A 19975-nucleotide genomic window follows, 5' to 3' on the forward strand; every position below is an offset into this window, starting at 1 on the left:
CTCAAAATTAAAATACTCCTTCGGGAAAACCAATTAGTGAAAAAAGCTACATAACACAAGTTTTTAGTAAATTAGGGGCGTAATGACCAAGTCTGGGCGGGTAATTAGGCTCGTAATAGTTGCGCTGTTAAATCATCGCCATAAGTTTGCGGCTATATGAAGCCGTCAAGTTATCGTTTTAATCGATAATTATCGCCGAGTTTGACGTACGTGCACGTATACACTAGCCTGTTGTCCTGTAAACTTTGTGAATTAATTGTTTATTTTATTTTTGACAGGAAATCAAAAGACACGTGTTGCAGAACCTCCTAGACACAGAGCAGTCTTACGTCCAGAACTTACAGTACTTAGTCACGGTAAGACGTCACTTCCGGTCAACTAAGCGCCAATTTGACTAGCAGCAAACCTTTAAACTATAATGACATCATCAATAATAATGATTGCGTATAATATTATTTAATAGTTGCTCGCACAGGAAAGCGCCGTTCCCCAACTCCAAAAAGCGTCTTTTCTTATTTATAACATGCCATATGTCCCATTTTACGTAAGATTGTCTGTCTGATAAAGCATCCATCGGCTGATTTGTAGAAGCTATCTTTTTAAAAAAAATTGGTAAATGAAGCATGAAACTTTGATTTTAGAAGGTTATTTCAATATTTCATCACATAATTTGTCTTTCGATATCGAATAAAAACAATCACAAAAATGTAGCTGCCTTGGTCTAGTTAAGTTCTATTTGGTCGCCGGCAGAGTGAGGGTCAAGACCAGGGTCATGGCATACACATACAGTGGTTTTGGTATATCTAAAGATAATCCGCCGTTCTTTAGAAGACCTTAACCACAAATTAACATATTGCAAAATTTATTAAAATGCAAAGCGGGGAGAAGGATTGGGCAATTTTGTGCTCTAAGCTTGGTCCGCGTGCCAACGAAAGAATAATGTATTGCATTACATCAAATGTTTCCTATAGATATTTTCATCGTATCATCAGATGATTCTTCCCTTTTCCCAGTTCACATTCCTTGTCTTGAGTTTTGCCGCACAGCACAGCACCGTGTCTCAAATGTGGTTCTCGCTAGGAGGCAAGAGCCGGCAAGTACAAGCTCAACACAAGTGAGAGTTGGCCAAACACGAATGCAAGAAAATCAATCAATTGAGTTCTCTTGCGCTTGCACTTTTGCTTGTGTTCGAGTGAGAATCGGAAAATTACGAGCGTTGCGCTCTTGCGTCCAAGAGAGAACCAACCTTCACTGACCCAGTGGGACCGCATGGGTACATGGGATATAATAAGCCGTGTCGCGTGGGGGCCGCAAATGTTTGCACAAATGTTGTTATTTATAGCGTTAATCCGGAAATCGCGAGTAAATTCGTTAAATTGCTCACTATTTTAGATCCAGTCTTTTTTTTTTTTGGATCATAAGGTCATCTCGCATAATGCCGATTGCGTTTTGGTTAGATAGGCTCCCACTTTTACGCAACTCTGATAAATGGCTAATGGTCGAAGTTTTTTTTGTTTAATTAGAAATATGCCAAATTTAGATTTTATTCATAATTTTCTGGTCTTAGCCCTGAAGATGTTTTAGGTTGGCTTTGCTTTATTATTTAAGATTGCTTCACAGTTTTTTTTCGCTGCCATCCATACAGACTTGATATCCATATTAAATCTCGTGCAAAACGCATATATGAAATCCGATCACGCCACATGATGGACGTACATGCCAACCATTCTCGTGTTATTACGAACCATTACCATGCCAAGGTCGCGTGTTGCGTGATTCACCAACAGCTTGTGTCAGCAGGGGGTATTTGCGGCGTCATGCAATCCGAGAAAACCAAAAATCACACAATCTTCAACCTTTAATGGAATTGTAATACCAGCATTAATGTAATTTAGAAGTACTAATTGATCTCGTGGGGTTGGACTGTTTGTAGTAGACTTTGCGTGTGTTCACACTGAAAATATCTTTTTAATGGAATTAGGAAAATTCTTGGAATGTTGTTATCAATCTGTTAGTGTTATTTTACCCCCTCAAGCTTTATTCCACTCAGATGAATAGTTTGTTAAGCGAAAGAGGATTCCCTGGATAGCCAATTAGCACTGCACTTGAGCAGTGGAACACTAGATCCACATCGCATAGTCCATATGGAACACTTGATCGCATTCAAAAGCTTATAAGCTAGAGAGGCTTGCAATAAAAATCCTTTGTTGCGTATTGTGATTTATGTAGTAGGATCAATATAAAAGTTCCGCTTCATAAAGGATGACATTTTCAAACAACCTAGGCGTCGTCATAGTCATTATAGAAGCAATTATTAATTTCAGTTAAAGTTTATCTCCTAAATCTAGCCGATTGTGCCTGAGGCCATGTTCTTTATCTTGCGAACTCGGCATGAGTCAGCACGACAAAGGGTATTCCCTCTGTATAACGGACACTACAGGGTCGAGAAGATAAAGGACATATACAGTGTACCCTCTGTATAACGGACACTACCGGGTCGTGTAGATAACGGACATATACATTGTTCCCTCTATATAACGGACACTACCGGGTCGTGAAGATAAAGGACATATACAGTGTACCCTCTGTATAACGGACACCACAGGGTCGTGAAGATAAAGGATATATACAGTGTACCCTCTGTATAACGGACACTACCGGGTCGAGAAGATAAAGGACATTTTCATTGTACCCTCTGTATAACGGACACTACCGGGTCGAGAAGATAAAGGACATATACATTGTACCCTCTGTATAATGGACACTACCGGGTCGTGAAGATAAAAGACATATACAGTGTACCCTCTGTTTCACGGACACTACCAGGTCGTGAAGATAAAGGCCATATACAGTGTACCCTCTGTATAACGGACACCACCGGGTCGTGAAGATAAAGGATATATACAGTGTACCCTCTGTACAACGGACACTACCGGGTCGTGAAGATAAAGGACATATACTTTGTACCCTCTGTATAACGGGCACTACCGGGTCGTGAAGATAAAGGACATATACAGTGTACCCTCTGTATAACGGGCACTACCGGGTCGTGAAGATAAACGACATATACAGTGTACCCTCTGTATAACGGACAATACCGGGTCGTGAAGATAAAGGACATATACAGTGTACCCTCTGTATAACGGGCACTACCGGGTCGAGAAGATAAAGGACATATACAGTGTACCCTCTGTATAACGGACATCCGGTATTGTGAAGGGAAAGGGCGTACAAAGTGTACCCTCTCTTTAACATAGCGGGAATATTGTGCGAAGGTTAAGATATTTTTGTGTAGAACTTTCGAACGTGATTGGATGCCGATGTGCATGGTTTATTTGAGTACAGGTGGCTAATAAGCCTCTGAATAAAAGCTGTGACTACTTCTGATTTGTAATTCTTCTTTTCAGAACTATCTGAAACCTCTTAAGAGACCAGAAAACGCGAACATCGTGGAGCCAGCACAGGTTGATGAGATGTTCTACCAGATTCCAGATATCTTACTCTGCCACGAGTTCTTTCTTGATCAGCTACAGGCGCGCGTCAATGACTGGCATGACAAGCAGAAGATTGGGGATATCATAGTCGCATCGGTAGGTTGACAATGCGGTGTTGATGATGATGATGATGATAATGATGACAATGATGATGATACTGATGACAAGCAGAAGATCGGAGATATCATAGTCGCATCGGTAGGTTGACAATGAGGTGTTGATGATGATGATACTGATGATGATGATGATTGTGATGACAAGAAAAGTAATGATGATAGTGGTGGTAATGATGATGAACATGGTGATGATGAATGGCGATGGTAAATTAATGGCAACACCTTTCTTGTATACCAGTTCACCAAGTGCTTCCTGATGGACGCGTACAGTGCTTTCATCAATCATTTCCTGCATGCCCGCGCTGCCGTCAGGGTAGCCACCATGTCACGTCCAGGCTTTGCGCGGTTTATCGAGGTAAATTTGGATAATAATTATTAAAACTGTGCGCTACTTATTTTGGTGTGCTGGTGCCGTGTCGACACGTTTCCATTTTACCCATCAGACAGTTCAACGACAACAACTCTATCTATACCCTGTTCTTGTACAAATGTTTGTCCATTATTTACACAGGAACCCCGTGCTAACGACCCCTTCCCCATAAGAACAAGCTTCATACATTCGTTAATCAGGATATTCTTTTGGCCCTGTTAACAGGAATCTCTGTTTTTGAAACGTTTGTCAGATAACATTCGTTAATCAGGATATTCTGTTGGCCCTGTTAACAGGAATCTCTGTTTTGGAAACGTTTGTCAGATAACATTCGTTAATCAGGATATTCTTTTGGCCCGATTTACAGGAATCTCTGTTTTTGAAACGTTTGTAATACAACATTTGTTAATCAGGATATTCTTTCGGCCCTGTTAACAGGAATCTCTGTTTTGAAACGTTTGTGAAAGGCGTTTGTACCAGTTACATGCTGGGTAAGCCCCTTTTATGATGACGTCAGGCCTTTCTGAAAATATGGCTTAAATAAACCAGTCATTATTCTCACTAGCGTGTTTACTTGTATGTAGTATTGGGCTACCTGTAGTAGCAGGGGGACTGGGGGCGTGTTTACTTGTACATACACAAGAGGCGAACCTAGAGTGATTACAGACACCCGGGTTTCCTGAAGGTGGGTTCGTAGGCATAGGGGAAAAAACACTTTTTGGTGCCTTAGCTACGCGTCTGTGATAGTCATCTAATCCTGAGGCTTGGGTTTTGTCTGTGCAGCAATGCTGTCGAGATCACAGAGAGAAGCTTACTCTGCAAGACCTGATGATCATGCCCGTACAGAGGATCCCAAGATATGTGTTAATCCTCAAGGTACTGTTGACTTATGATAACTCCAGCCCTCGGTACTCCAACCTTGATGAGGTTGGTGCGTAAAAGAATTTTGGTCAGCCGTATTTCGTTTCTGTTTACATTTGAAATAACAGCGGTCGATCTGCAAGAGAAAAAATAATAATATGCATGATTGAAGGTGATACTTAATGCAATAGCCGACTGAATGTCTCTTACGTCTCAGCGTAAGCCAATGGAAAAAAGACTTTTCACAAATGATTTAGTTATGACTTTAGTGCAGTTTTCGTCATCCAATTTACCAGGACAGGGTCATGCTCTAACTTGGAACAACCCTGGGACTACGCCCAAGCTTTACCCTTCCACCTGGGACCACGCCCCCTGGGGTAACACTGTAGTTTTACACTCATCCTTTTATGGTCATTTGACCTTCCCTAACCTAAAATATATGTATTTTCCAACATGATTAAGGATATGATTAAGTATACGCCAACACACCATCCCTAACCTAATATACATATATATGTATTTTTAATGACAGGATATGATTAAGCACACGCCAACAGACCATCCCGACCACGGCAGTCTGCAGCTCGCGATGGGTGAGATCAAGACCTTGGCCAACAGGATGAACATGCGAGAGAAGGAGGTGAACAAAGCTGAGAAGGACGCGGAGGACCTAAGGGCCATCGAGGCCTCTATAGAGGGCATTTCCGACGTGAGTAAAGCGATAGGCCATCTTTAACAGACTCGTGCCAGGCCGGAAAGAAAACGATTTAGGAGGCAGGCGCGCAGAGGGTTCTGGGGCGAGACAGATATTTTTGATGACGCGCAATGCTTTTTCGGAAAGAATTCCATAATTTCTTGCGCGCCACACGCCGCTCAGCTTAATGCGACTGGGTACGAGTCTTTTCCTTTGACCCCATTTTTTTTTCTTTGACCAAATGTTTTTTTTTCTCAACAGCTTGTAATACCAGGCCGTTATTTCAAGCGAAAAGACCTCGCCGCAGAAGTGGTAAGCATCTACACCTGTGTACGCTTTTACAGCTCATACTTGACTTTCTCGGCAATCTTTATCTATTTTATTAGATACACGGAAAAAGGGTCCGGACAACATTGCTAAAAGTCTTTCGCCCACCATGACATGGAATTTGAAGCTTTCACTAGTTTCTAATGTGAAAAAAGTATATGATAAATAACGGAGTGGTTAAAAATTATTTAAAAAAAAGAACTAGTCGTTTTGTTGTCTGGACCCTTCTCCGTTTGATCTGACCTGTTACTTGCTTTGCATTTTTTTATAAATTTTATACTAATTGTGTATTTTTTTATTCAGCGAGGATCCATAACAAAGAAAGATCGCAGCCTCTTCTTATTCAATGACTTATTGGTTTGCGCCATCGTCAAGAGAAAACCGAACGCACTTCGCAGGGGGTCTCTCAGCTTGTAAGTAATGGGCAATAAGTTCTCGCGCTTTCCATCGGGAAATGTAGTTAAGTTCCCGCGCTTTCCACCGGGAAATGTGGTAAAGGTTTTTAATGCCTTGCACCCACTTTCCTAGCATGGTCGTTGAGCACTGTGTCCCCAAACTTGTTTGACAGCGCAACAACCCACTCGACGAATCCTTCAATAAAGTTTATCGTAAATTAGTTTGGTTGAGGTTAAACATTGCCATGGTTTCCTACAGATTCTCGGGTCAGTCTGGCGCGGGAGCGGAGTTCAACAAGCACAAGCTGCTGTGGAAATTACCACTCGAATATATCGAGCTCTTAAGAAGTGAGTTGCTCCTCAACCATTAATCACCCTTCCCTTAGAGGCTAACTATGACCTTGAATCACCCTTCCCTTACAGACTAAGTATGACCTTGAATCACCCTTCCCTAAAAACTAACTATGAACTTGAATCACCCTTCCCTTAGAGGCTAACTATAACCTTGAATCGCCCTTCCCTTACAGACTAACTGTGACCCTGAATCACCCTTCCCTTACAGACTAACTATGACCTTGAATCACCCTTCCCTTACAGACAAAGTATGACCTTGAATCACCATTCCCTTACAGACTTAGTATGACCTTGAATCACCCTTCCCTTACAGACTAACTGTGACCTTGAATCACCCTTCCCTTACAGACTAACTATGACCCTGAATCACCCTTCCCTTAGAGACTGACTATGACCTTGAATCACCCTTCCCTTACAGACTAACTATGACCTTGAATCACCCTTCCCTTACAGACTAAGTATGACCTTGAATCACCCTTCCCTTACAGACTAAGTATGACCTTGAATCACCCTTCCCTTAGAGAGTAACTATGACCTTGAATCACCCTTCTCTTACAGACTAAGTATGACCCTGAATCACCCTTCCCTTAGAGACTGACTATGACCTTGAAACACCTTTCCCTTACAGACTAACTATGACCTTGAATCACCCTTCCCTTACAGACTAAGTACGACCTTGAATCACCCTTCCCTTACAGACTAACTATGACCTTGAATCACCCTTCCCTTACAGACTAACTATGACCTTGAATCACCCTTCTCTTACAGACTAAGTATGACCCTGAATCACCCTTCCCTTAGAGACTGACTATGACCTTGAATCACCCTTCCCTTACAGACTAACTGTGACCTTGAATCACCCTTCCCTTACAGACTAACTATGACCCTGAATCACCCTTCCCTTACAGACTAACTGTGACCTTGAGTCACCCTTCCCTTACAGACTAACTGTGACCTTGAATCACCCTTCCCTTACAAACTAACTGTGACCCTGAATCACCCTTCCCTTACAGACTAACTGTGACCTTGAGTCACCCTTCCCTTACAGACTAACTGTGACCTTAAATCACCCTTTCCTTACAGACTAACTATGACCTTGAATCACCCTTCCATTACAGACTAAGTATGACCCTGAATCACCCTTCCCTTACAGACTAACTGTGACCCTGAATCACCCTTCCCTTACAGACTAACTGTGACCTTGAATCACCCTTCCCTTACAGACTAACTGTGACCCTGAGTCACCCTTCCCTTACAGACTAACTATGACCCTGAATCACCCTTCCCTTACAGACTAACTATGACCCTGAATCACCCTTCCCTTAGAGACTGACTATGACCTTGAATCACCCTTCCCTTACAGACTAACTGTGACCCTGTATCACCCTTCCCTTACAGACTAACTGTGACCCTGAATCACCCTTCCCTTAGAGACTGACTATGACCTTGAATCACCCTTCCCTTAGAGACTGACTATGACCTTGAATCACCCTTCAATTAGAGACTAACTATGACCTTGAATCACCCTTCCCTTACAGACTAACTATGACCTTGAATCACCCTTCTCTTACAGACTAAGTATGACCCTGAATCACCCTTCGCTTAGAGACTGACTATGACCTTGAATCACCCTTCCCTTAATAACTAACTGTGACCCTGAATCACCCTTCCCTTACAGACTAACTGTGACCTTGAGTCACCCTTCCCTTACAGACTAATTGTGACCTTGAATCACCCTTCCCTTAATAACTAACTGTGACCCTGAATCACCCTTCCCTTACAGACTAACTGTGACCTTGAGTCACCCTTCCCTTACAGACTAACTGTGACCTTAAATCACCCTTCCCTTACAGACTAACTATGACCTTGAATCACCCTTCCCTTACAGACTAAGTATGACCCTGAATCACCCTTGCCTTAGAGGCTAACTATGACCTTGAATCACCCTTCCCTTACAGACTAACTGTGACCCTGAATCACCCTTCCCTTACAGACTAACTGTGACCTTGAATCACCCTTCCCTTAGAGACTAACTATGACCTTGAATCACCCTTCCCTTACAGACTAAGTATGACCCTGAATCACCCTTCCCTTAGAGACTGACTATGACCTTGAATCACCCTTCCCTTACAGACTAACTGTGACCTTGAATCACCCTTCCCTTACAGACTAACTATGACCTTGAATCACCCTTCCCTTAGAGACTAGCTATGACCTTGAATCACCCTTCCCTTAGAGACTAACTATGACCTTGAATCACCCTCCCCTTAGAGACTAACTGTGACCCTGAATCACCCTTCCCTTACAGACTAACTGTGACCTTGAATCACCCTTCCCTTACAGACTAACTGTGACCCTGAATCACCCTTCCCTTACAGACTAACTGTGACCTTGAATCACCCTTCCCTTACAGACTAACTAAGACCCTGAATCACCCTTCCCTTACAGACTAACTGTGACCCTGAATCACCCTTCCCTTACAGACTAACTGTGACCCTGAATCACCCTTCCCTTACAGACTAACTGTGACCCTGAATCACCCTTCCCTTACAGACTAAGTATGACCTTGAATCACCCTTCCCTTACAGACTAACTATAACCTTGAATCACCCTTCCCTTACAGACTAACTATGACCCTGAATCACCCTTCCCTTACAGACTAACTATGACCTTGAATCACCCTTCCCTTACAGACTAAGTATGACCTTGAATCACCCTTCCCTTAGAGACTAACTATGACCTTGAATCACCCTTCTCTTACAGACTAAGTATGACCCTGAATCACCCTTCCCTTAGAGACTGACTATGACCTTGAAACACCCTTCCCTTACAGACTAACTATGACCTTGAATCACCCTTCCCTTACAGACTAAGTATGACCTTGAATCACCCTTCCCTTATAGACTAACTATGACCTTGAATCACCCTTCCCTTACAGACTGACTATGACCTTGAATCACCCTTCTCTTACAGACTAAGTATGACCCTGAATCACCCTTCCCTTAGAGACTGACTATGACCTTGAATCACCCTTCCCTTACAGACTAACTGTGACCTTGAATCACCCTTCCCTTACAGACTAACTATGACCTTGAATCACCCTTCCCTTACAGACTAACTGTGACCTTGAGTCACCCTTCCCTTACAGACTAACTGTGACCTTGAATCACCCTTCCCTTACAAACTAACTGTGACCCTGAATCACCCTTCCCTTACAGACTAACTGTGACCTTGAGTCACCCTTCCCTTACAGACTAACTGTGACCTTAAATCACCCTTTCCTTACAGACTAACTATGACCTTGAATCACCCTTCCATTACAGACTAAGTATGACCCTGAATCACCCTTCCCTTACAGACTAACTGTGACCCTGAATCACCCTTTCCTTACAGACTAACTGTGACCTTGAATCACCCTTCCCTTACAGACTAACTGTGACCCTGAATCACCCTTCCCTTACAGACTAACTATGACCTTGAATCACCCTTCCCTTACAGACTAAGTATGACCCTGAATCACCCTTCCCTTAGAGACTGACTATGACCTTGAATCACCCTTCCCTTACAGACTAACTGTGACCCTGAATCACCCTTCCCTTACAGACTAACTGTGACCCTGAATCACCCTTCCCTTAGAGACTGACTATGACCTTGAATCACCCTTCCCTTAGAGACTGACTATGACCTTGAATCACCCTTCCCTTAGAGACTAACTATGACCTTGAATCACCCTTCCCTTACAGACTAACTATGACCTTGAATCACCCTTCCTTTACAGACTAAGTATGACCCTGAATCACCCTTCCCTTAGAGACTGACTATGACCTTGAATCACCCTTCCCTTACAGACTAACTGTGACCCTGAATCACCCTTCCCTTACAGACTAACTGTGACCTTGAATCACCCTTCCCTTACAGACTAACTGTGACCTTGAGTCACCCTTCCCTTACAGACTAACTGTGACCTTGAATCACCCTTCCCTTAATAACTAACTGTGACCCTGAATCACCCTTCCCTTACAGACTAACTGTGACCTTGAGTCACCCTTCCCTTACAGACTAACTGTGACCTTAAATCACCCTTCCCTTACAGACTAACTATGACCTTGAATCACCCTTCCCTTACAGACTAAGTATGACCCTGAATCACCCTTGCCTTAGAGGCTAACTATGACCTTGAATCACCCTTCCCTTACAGACTAACTGTGACCCTGAATCACCCTTCCCTAACAGACTAACTGTGACCTTGAATCACCCTTCCCTTAGAGACTAACTATGACCTTGAATCACCCTTCCCTTACAGACTAAGTATGACCCTGAATCACCCTTCCCTTAGAGACTGACTATGACCTTGAATCACCCTTCCCTTACAGACTAACTGTGACCTTGAATCACCCTTCCCTTACAGACTAACTGTGACCTTGAATCACCCTTCCCTTACAGACTAACTATGACCTTGAATCACCCTTCCCTTAGAGACTAACTATGACCTTGAATCACCCTTCCCTTACAGACTAACTATGACCTTGAATCACCCTTCCCTTAGAGACTAACTGTGACCCTGAATCACCCTTCCCTTACAGACTAACTGTGACCTTGAATCACCCTTCCCTTACAGACTAACTGTGACCCTGAATCACCCTTCCCTTACAGACTAACTGTGACCTTGAATCACCCTTCCCTTACAGACTAACTGTGACCTTGAATCACCCTTCCCTTACAGACTAACTGTGACCCTGAATCACCCTTCCCTTACAGACTAACTGTGACCCTGAATCACCCTTCTCTTACAGACTAACTGTGACCCTGAATCACCCTTCCCTTACAGACTAAGTATGACCTTGAATCACCCTTCCCTTACAGACTAACTATGACCTTGAATCACCCTTCCCTTACAGACTAACTATGACCCTGAATCACCCTTCCCTTACAGACTAACTATGACCTTGAATCACCCTTCCCTTACAGACTAAGTATGACCTTGAATCACCCTTCCCTTACAGACTAACTATGACCTTGAATCACCCTTCCCTTACAGACTAACTGTGACCTTGAATCTCCCTTCCCTTACAGACTAACTGTGACCTTGAATCACCCTTCCCTTACAAACTAACTGTGACCCTGAATCACCCTTTCCTTACAGACTAACTGTGACCCTGAATCACCCTTCCCTTACAGACTAACTGTGACCTTGAATCTCCCTTCCCTTAGAAACTAAGTATGACCTTGAATCACCCTTCCCTTAGAGACTAACTGTGACCCTGAATCACCCTTCCCTTACAGACTAACTGTGACCTTGAATCTCCCTTCCCTTACAGACTAACTGTGACCTTGAATCACCCTTCCCTTACAAACTAACTGTGACCCTGAATCACCCTTCCCTTACAGACTAACTGTGACCCTAAATCACCCTTCCCTTACAGACTAACTGTGACCTTGAATCTCCCTTCCCTTAGAAACTAAGTATGACCCTGAATCTCCCTTCTCTTACAGACTTAGTATGACCTTGAATATCCCTATCCTTATAGAGACTGATTAAGCATATCCTCAGAGACTAACTGTGTGGTATTGGTCGATCCTTCAATATGAGATGGTCCACGTGAGGGTGGCGCCAATGTGGGGGTGGGGGGGGGGGGTAGTGCGCACACCATAGGTACGCACCTATATGTACCTGAACCCTGCGAGTTCAGAGAGCTTGAGTTACTGTAGTGATGTACTGATATCTTGTGACAGGTTCCCCTGAAGTGCAGAGAAGAAACAGCCTAGAGAGAGAGCTTGAGCGACTTGATAACGACATGTCTTTGCTGAGTCAGATCAGTGCACTCTCAGACACTTTGAACATTAGTCACCAGGTGAGAAACATTTTAGGCGAAGCTTCCTTTTCTCGGGTATCTGGGCTTCCTGTGGTCGGGGAGGGACAAGGCATAATGGGCTTCCTGTGGTCGGGGAGGGACAAGGCATAATGGGCTCTCTGTGGTAGGGAAGGGACAAGGCATAATGGGCTTCCTGTGGTAGGGAAGGGGCAAGGTATACATATCAAGAAAATTTAGCCAAAAATTGTCGTTTTTGCCAAACGAGTTCACTTCCATATAAGGATACTAACATCTTCCTTATTTGGAAAAACTGCATGATTCTTGTCATTTTAAAGGTTGCCGTACCGCAGGGGCTTCGTAAACATTATGACTTGTAATCAGAAGAAAAAACATTGACTGTGACCATCTTTGGTCAATTGAGAAAGTATCTGAAAAGAAACTAAGAGTCCTCGTTTTCTTCATATGATACTCAGATACTTTCAGGACCGCCTCTCCATCATATGACAAGTTCGAATTCAACATTCCAAGGGTTTGTGGACCTCGTTTTGGTGACATTGATGGCTAAACTCAGCCTAGTTTTGTCATCGGCTATTTTATGAATATTGCGCTATCAAAAATTAAAAGCAAGCTTATTATAGTAATACTTTGACAACAGGTTAATAGTTTACCTGGTTATTACTGAAGTATATAGTAAATCTATTGCGACCTTTTTCAGCTCTTTTGGTTCATCTGCAATGAACACATCGAACAAATAACGCGCGCTCGTGCACACAACTGTGTTGGTGTTTCAGTAAACAGATAACGCGCGCTTTTGCGCAGAACTGTGTTGGTGTTTCAGTAAACAGATAATGCGCGCTTTTGCGCAGAACTGTGTTGGTGTTTCAGTAAACAGATAACGCGCGCTTTTGCGCAGAACTGTGTTGGTGTTTCAGTAAACAGATAACGCGCGCTTTTGCGCAGAACTGTGTTGGTGTTTCAGTAAACAGATAATGCGCGCTTTTGCGCAGAACTGTGTTGGTGTTTCAGTAAACAGATAACGCGCGCTTTTGCGCAGAACTGTGTTGGTGTTTCAGTAAACAGATAACGCGCGCTTTTGCGCAGAACTGTGTTGGTGTTTCAGTAAACAGATAATGCGCGCTTTTGCGCAGAACTGTGTTGGTGTTTCAGTAAACAGATAACGCGCGCTTTTGCGCAGAACTGTGTTGGTGTTTCAGTAAACAGATAATGCGCGCTTTTGCGCAGAACTGTGTTGGTGTTTCAGTAAACAGATAACGCGCGCTTTTGCGCAGAATTGTGTTGGTGTTTCAGTAAACAGATAACGTGCGCTTTTGCGCAGAACTGTGTTGGTGTTTCAGTAAACAGATAACGCGCGCTTTTGCGCAGAACTGTGTTGGTGTTTCAGTAAACAGATAATGCGCGCTTTTGCGCAGGACTGTGTTGGTGTTTCAGTAAACAGATAACGTGCGCTTTTGCGCAGAACTGTGTTGGTGTTTCAGGAAACAGATAACGTGCGCTTTTGCGCAGAACTGTGTTGGTGTTTCAGTAAACAGATAACGCGCGCTTTTGCGCAGAACTGTGTTGGTGTTTCAGTAAACAGATAACGCGCGCTTTTGCGCAGAACTGTGTTGGTGTTTCAGTAAACAGATAACGTGCGCTTTTGCGCAGAACTGTGTTGGTGTTTCAGTAAACAGATAACGCGCGCTTTTGCGCAGAACTGTGTTGGTGTTTCAGTAAACAGATAACGTGCGCTTTTGCGCAGAACTGTGTTGGTGTTTCAGTAAACAGATAATGCGCGCTTTTGCGCAGAATTGTGTTGGTGTTTCAGTAAACAGATAACGCGCGCTTTTGCGCAGAACTGTGTTGGTGTTTCAGTAAACAGATAATGCGCGCTTTTGCGCAGAACTGTGTTGGTGTTTCAGTAAACAAATAACGCGCGCTTTTGCGCAGAATTGTGTTGGTGTTTCAGTAAACAGATAACGCGCGCTTTTGCGCAGAACTGTGTTGGTGTTTCAGTAAACAGATAATGCGCGCTTTTGCGCAGAACTGTGTTGGTGTTTCAGTAAACAGATAATGCGCGCTTTTGCGCAGAACTGTGTTGGTGTTTCAGTAAACAGATAACGTGCGCTCGTGCAGAACTGGGTTGGATAACAAATGGTGTTTTCGCGGATCGTTTCAGATGCTAGACTCTTCAATCCGGGAACTTATGAATGACGTCAGCCGGCAAATCGCTGAGAGACAGGTTCCGGTTCAACAGTCTCTCTCGGCCAAACTAGAGCTGCAGGCGCAGACAGAGTAAGTGTAATAAACGGGCCCGCTGTGTTCAATAGATATGCAATTAATTATCATATCTTATAATTAGAAGTCGTGATAAGACGGGCCGCATTTCCAATATCTGTTAAACAAATCTTAATCAGCTTTCATGGTTTAGAAAAAAAGCACAAGAGAAAAAGAATATCGGAATGTTTTTGAGACAACGATGAAACACACAGCGGGGCTTGAAGCAGATTATGGACCGATTCTGCTGCCCACGGAACGCAGGTAATAAGATGCTTTTTGTCATTTTACAGAGAAGGTCCTGAGACGTTTACATTCCTCTTGCTTGATGCGGAGATCAAGAATTCTTGGGAGTCAGACTTTATGAACGCGAGGAAGGAGTTAGGTGAGTAGAACAAACAGTTAAGCAGATATTTTTTGTTCTGCAGTATAGCTACATGCATGCCTCTTGAGGGCCGACGTTTGTTATAAAATGAAGGACGGAGGACCCCCGCCCCCCTTGTCCGTCATTTTATAAGAATTGTACGGGAGCTAAAATTATTTACTAATTTACCTCTCTCCATATGTTATATATATATATATATATATATATATATATATATGTTGGTGTGCCCCCTCCTAGGGAAACCCTGAGAGTCACCCCTGCTGTTTGGTTTATATTCACTTTCCTGTTTCTCACCAACTAGCACACGCTAAGGACACGTTCCCCCCGGAGTTTCAACAGCCAATACCGATCACGAAAACTCGTAGCGGAATGCAGGTAAAGACTACTTATTCTGCGAGAAACACTAACTTCTTTTGCGTAAGTTTGTTCCACCTTGAATAATGTTCGCCAAAGAATGCCTGAAGTAAACATAGTTAAAAGGGCAGTTATTCTCTAATACGAAGTTGATATCTCACACGTTTTCGACCCGTTTACGTCTAGGAATAGGAGTGGTAGTGATTGTGTATTGTTAGAAGTAGAAGTGATAGTGATTGTGTATCGTGTTTCTTCGTAAGCTAACGTGCCCTGGTCGTGTTTCTTTTGTTAGTTCACGTGCTCTGATCGTGTTTTCCTCGTTAGCTAGCGTGCTCTGACCGTGTTTCTCTCGTCAGTTCACGTGCTCTTGATCTGTTTTGTTTTTGTGTTCACGTGCTCTGATCGTGTTTCTCTCGTTAGTTCACGTGCTCGTCACCAAGCCTTGTGCCGCACATGTTGGACCGTGGAAACCACTGCGGGTCAGGTGACGTGTGGGTGTGTAACAGCGATGGATATGTCGGCCAAGTCTGCATCTTATCTATGGGCGAGAATATCCAGGTAAATGAACCACTTGTTTGTCGGTCTTTTGTGGAATACAGTAGCGAGTATCCTATGACCTCACCTCTTCTAAACACACTCTCCCTCCATCTCCACCACTGAGTGAAGGTTGCCTATGTAGCGATGACCAATCCCCCCCCTCTCAAAACCACCAAACACACCCAACCCCCCCCCCCCCCCCACAACACCACCAAACACACCCTTACCCAAACTTCCTTTTTGTTCGTCCGTTCCTGCCTGCTGTTTATCAAGGGATGTGTACCGTGAGCTGTAAAATAAAATAGTGTTTCGAATGAATGAATGAAAAAATGAATAAATGAATGAATGATAAAATGAATGAGTGAATGACTGAATGAACACTTCTCACTATTAAACCCAGTCTCCTCCTAGCCAGTCGTTTCGTTCTCCATGCTTTTTTTACGAATCCCTTATATCTCACTGGTAATCTGTTTTATCATTTAACCGTTGTAGTTGGAATAACCTTTCTCTTGAGTGATGTGCGAGTAATAAGTAATCACTTCACTTCACCCTACTGCACCTCTTTTCTTTTTAGCCAATCGCTTCGTTGTCCGTGTGTTCTTCACGAATCCTGTGCATCTCACCGGTGCCTGGGGCGAGACTGATCGGACTAGAGACTATTCACCCGGACGCGGACAGCAAATCGGACACTAGGTCACTTGGCGAGTCGTCCTCGTACAAGGTGCCGAGCACGAAGAGTACGGATTACGAGGACGAAGATGACGTTCGCAGCGCGCAGGTAGGTTTCAATGACATCCTTCGCGCATCTTGTTTGCGTACATGATATTACGTTTCCGGCGAGGCACGGGGGTTAAAACCCGTGAATCTAAGATTGTAAATTTCCAGATCCAAAAACCCTGCGAGCCAAGAATATCCGTCCTGAAATGTTAACTAAATACTTGGGGATGGGAGGAGGTCCCTAAAACCCCACCCTTGGTCTGAATAAAAATGTATGTGACTATTCCCGTCTTCTTGCTTTGGGGTAAAACTCACCTATTTGTACTTTTGTAGACCATCATAGCATTTGATAGCAGCTCAGAGGACGAAGATGGGCTTGGCAACGATAGCTTCATGGAAGGTAAATTCGGCTCGGGATCGCCGATGTTCGACGGCCGACTCAGCCCCGAAGGAAGCAGCCTCGGGACCATCGACGGAGAAATGGAGAGCAGCGACGACGACGAGTCGGTTTCCGACGAGAATGCTTCGAGCGATGACGATGATAAGCGGAAGCATGGTCGTAAGCACATCGGTAAAAGTCGGAACCTCGACTCAGGGACTGTTCCAGTGCCGGGGGCGGAGGACAAGCTGAGCGACATTGTTCCGTTTGAGGCTGAAGAGGGCTCGACCGTCTGGCTCGGCACAGAGGATGGAAGGTAATAGGCGTATAGCGCATAAAGTTTGGTTTTCACTAGCGTCGCAACTCAAGTGAACGCTGATGGAACGCTTGTTGAGATGGGTGCTGAAGCAGTCGCTTTTTTATTGCTTCATTTGAAAAACGTTCGTTTGAGCGTAGCAAATAAGAGCGCAACAGGGATTACCTTGTGTTATCCTTCTGAGCTGCAGTGAAAACCACCATATGGCGCATTGCTCACATCCCACTCTTGCTCGTGGGATGAATAACAGCATTATGTGTTGTGTATTATTTCCTAGTATATACGTCTACCCGATACAGGACATTCAGCAAATAACAGCATTATTTGTTGTGCATTATTCACTAGTATATACGTCTACACAATACAGGACATTCAGCAAATAACAGCATTATTTGTTGTGCATTATTTCCTAGTATATACGTCTACCCAATACAGGACATTCAGCAAATAACAGCATTATGTGTTGTGTATTATTTCCTAGTATACACGTCTACCCAATACAGGACATTCAGCAAATAACAGCATTATTTGTTGTGCATTATTCACTAGTATATACGTCTACCCAATACAGGACATTCAACAAATAACAGCATTATTTGTTGTGCATTATTTCCTAGTATATACGTCTACCCAATACAGGACATTCAGCAAATAACAGCATTATGTGTTGTGTATTATTTCCTAGTATACACGTCTACCCAATACAGGACATTCAGCAAATAACAGCATTATTTGTTGTGCATTATTTCCTAGTATATACGTCTACCCAATACAGGACATTCAGCAAATAACAGCATTATGTGTTGTGTATTATTTCCTAGTATACACGTCTACCCAATACAGGACATTCAGCAAATAACAGCATTATTTGCTGTGCATTATTTCCTAGTATATACGTCTACCCAATACAGGACATTCAGCAAATAACAGAATTATGTGTTGTGTATTATTTCCTAGTATACACGTCTACCCAATACAGGACATTCAGCAAATAACAGCATTATGTGTTGTGTATTATTTCCTAGTATATACGTCTACCCGATACAGGATATTCAGCAAATAACATCATTATGTGTTGTGTATTATTTCCTAGTATATACGTCTACCCGGTACAGGACATTCAGCAGAAAAAGAAAATGCGAATCCAACACAATGCAGCTGTACACTGTATATTGTAAGTATTACACCCAGGAGGAAGGGGAGGGGAGTAAAATTAACCCTCCCCCCCCCCCCTCCAAATACCTAAGACATTAACAGTAGCTCTGTCTTTACTTCCCCTTATACCTATTCCGAGTACCCCTCCCCACCGAAATTCTGCCAGGAGTGCTAGCGAGAAAAAAAATAACGGATAATAAATCATTTCATCTTTATCTAAATAAACACATTTTCCAGGGCTAGACAAGCTGTCTGCTTTGGCGTTTTCAGGGTCAGACTAACATACCTTTTTTTCTCTAGGTATGTGGATAACCAGGTATTCGTCGCCCTTGGCAACGGTGATCTTTGCGTCTATCGGAGACAACCCGGTAAGCCATTCTCATATCATTGGTTATGACTTATCAGCGCATGCGTACTTAACTCTTACATTCCCTGCCAGGCTGTCCGTGGGAGGTCTCCTCACCAATAATAGTGCCCGTGGGCTCAGGTGCACCCGTCACGTGTATGACCGCTGTCCACGGCAGGCTCTGGTGCGGGTGTCAGTGTAACGCAATCATCGTCAACACCACCACGCTCAAAATCGAGGTAAGGATTGTTAAGTCAATATTATAAAATAATTGAGAGTACAGGCAGTCTGATTGGTGGGACTCGGTGTTTGTTTAGGGAATTCTCGAGCAGATTTAAAGACCTGCGGTCTCGTGCTCCACTGATCTGCTCTCGAATTCTCCCTAATTATATGTATCCCACGGGATCTCACGAGATGCTAAGTGTTTGCTCATCACTGACCTTTTATCTCACCGACCGGCTTCCATGCGCAGAGAACGTTCAACTGTAGTCTTGACAAGGAGCGTGCTGTTTATCGATTGGTGAGCTCTGGAATGGGTGTCTGGCTCTCGTTACAGAGCAGCGCCACAGTACGACTTTTCCACGCTACGAAATACGAGTGCCTTGCCGACGTCGATGTTGGGCCTCCGGTCCACAAGATGTTAGCAGGTACGATGTAGTTATTGTCGTCGCCATCATAATCATCGTTATGTTTATCCTCATAACTATCATAATCATCATCATTTTCATCGTCATCCTGGCGGTTTTAAAGCAACTGACTCATGTTGCATGGCAGTGGCAGAATGCAAAATTAAAAATTTTTGTACGCAATAATACTTTGATGTTATTTTTTTATTAAATATGAATGTTCAGCAATCATATAAGAAATTTGTTGATTCAGATTCCGATATTTTGAGGTATCAAAATCCATGGTTTCTGCCAAGGAGCTCGTAAATCACTAGATTCTCACACGCGAGTTTTTACTTTATTAAACTATTATAATCACTATCGTCATCATAGCCAGCCGTACTTCTTGCTGGCCTTTTTTTTGTCTCCACCCTCTCCTTGATTACTACTACCCTAATTTTCTTAATTGTGTTCAAGTTTATA

At 43.3% G+C, this 19975-nt stretch overlaps 1 protein-coding gene across 5 annotated transcripts in view; it reads left to right on the top strand.

Annotated features, from left to right (window-relative positions):
- LOC5516516 (rho guanine nucleotide exchange factor 17) overlaps nt 1-19975 on the top strand; it is a 35940-nt gene that overhangs the window by 14740 nt on the left and 1225 nt on the right. For 4 of the 5 annotated variants that reach the window (XM_048733792.1, XM_048733791.1, XM_048733795.1 and 1 more), the window contains 19 exons: nt 279-356; nt 3408-3590; nt 3849-3965; nt 4764-4856; nt 5374-5550; nt 5797-5847; nt 6166-6275; nt 6517-6605; nt 12345-12463; nt 14601-14716; nt 14992-15083; nt 15385-15458; nt 15858-15995; nt 16549-16752; nt 17025-17386; nt 18480-18560; nt 18842-18909; nt 18981-19126; nt 19360-19534. In XM_048733792.1, the coding sequence (XP_048589749.1) occupies nt 279-356; nt 3408-3590; nt 3849-3965; nt 4764-4856; nt 5374-5550; nt 5797-5847; nt 6166-6275; nt 6517-6605; nt 12345-12463; nt 14601-14716; nt 14992-15083; nt 15385-15458; nt 15858-15995; nt 16549-16752; nt 17025-17386; nt 18480-18560; nt 18842-18909; nt 18981-19126; nt 19360-19534 (2473 nt within the window). Of the gene's footprint in view, nt 1-278; nt 357-3407; nt 3591-3848; nt 3966-4763; nt 4857-5373; nt 5551-5796; nt 5848-6165; nt 6276-6516; nt 6606-12344; nt 12464-14600; nt 14717-14991; nt 15084-15384; nt 15459-15857; nt 15996-16548; nt 16753-17024; nt 17387-17663; nt 18561-18841; nt 18910-18980; nt 19127-19359; nt 19535-19975 lie in introns of those variants that run through there. The other variant, XM_048733793.1, reaches the window with a different exon arrangement.

This window comes from Nematostella vectensis, chromosome 10 (genome assembly GCF_932526225.1).
Source record: "Nematostella vectensis chromosome 10, jaNemVect1.1, whole genome shotgun sequence".
In the NCBI taxonomy this organism is placed as follows: domain Eukaryota; kingdom Metazoa; phylum Cnidaria; class Anthozoa; order Actiniaria; family Edwardsiidae; genus Nematostella; species Nematostella vectensis.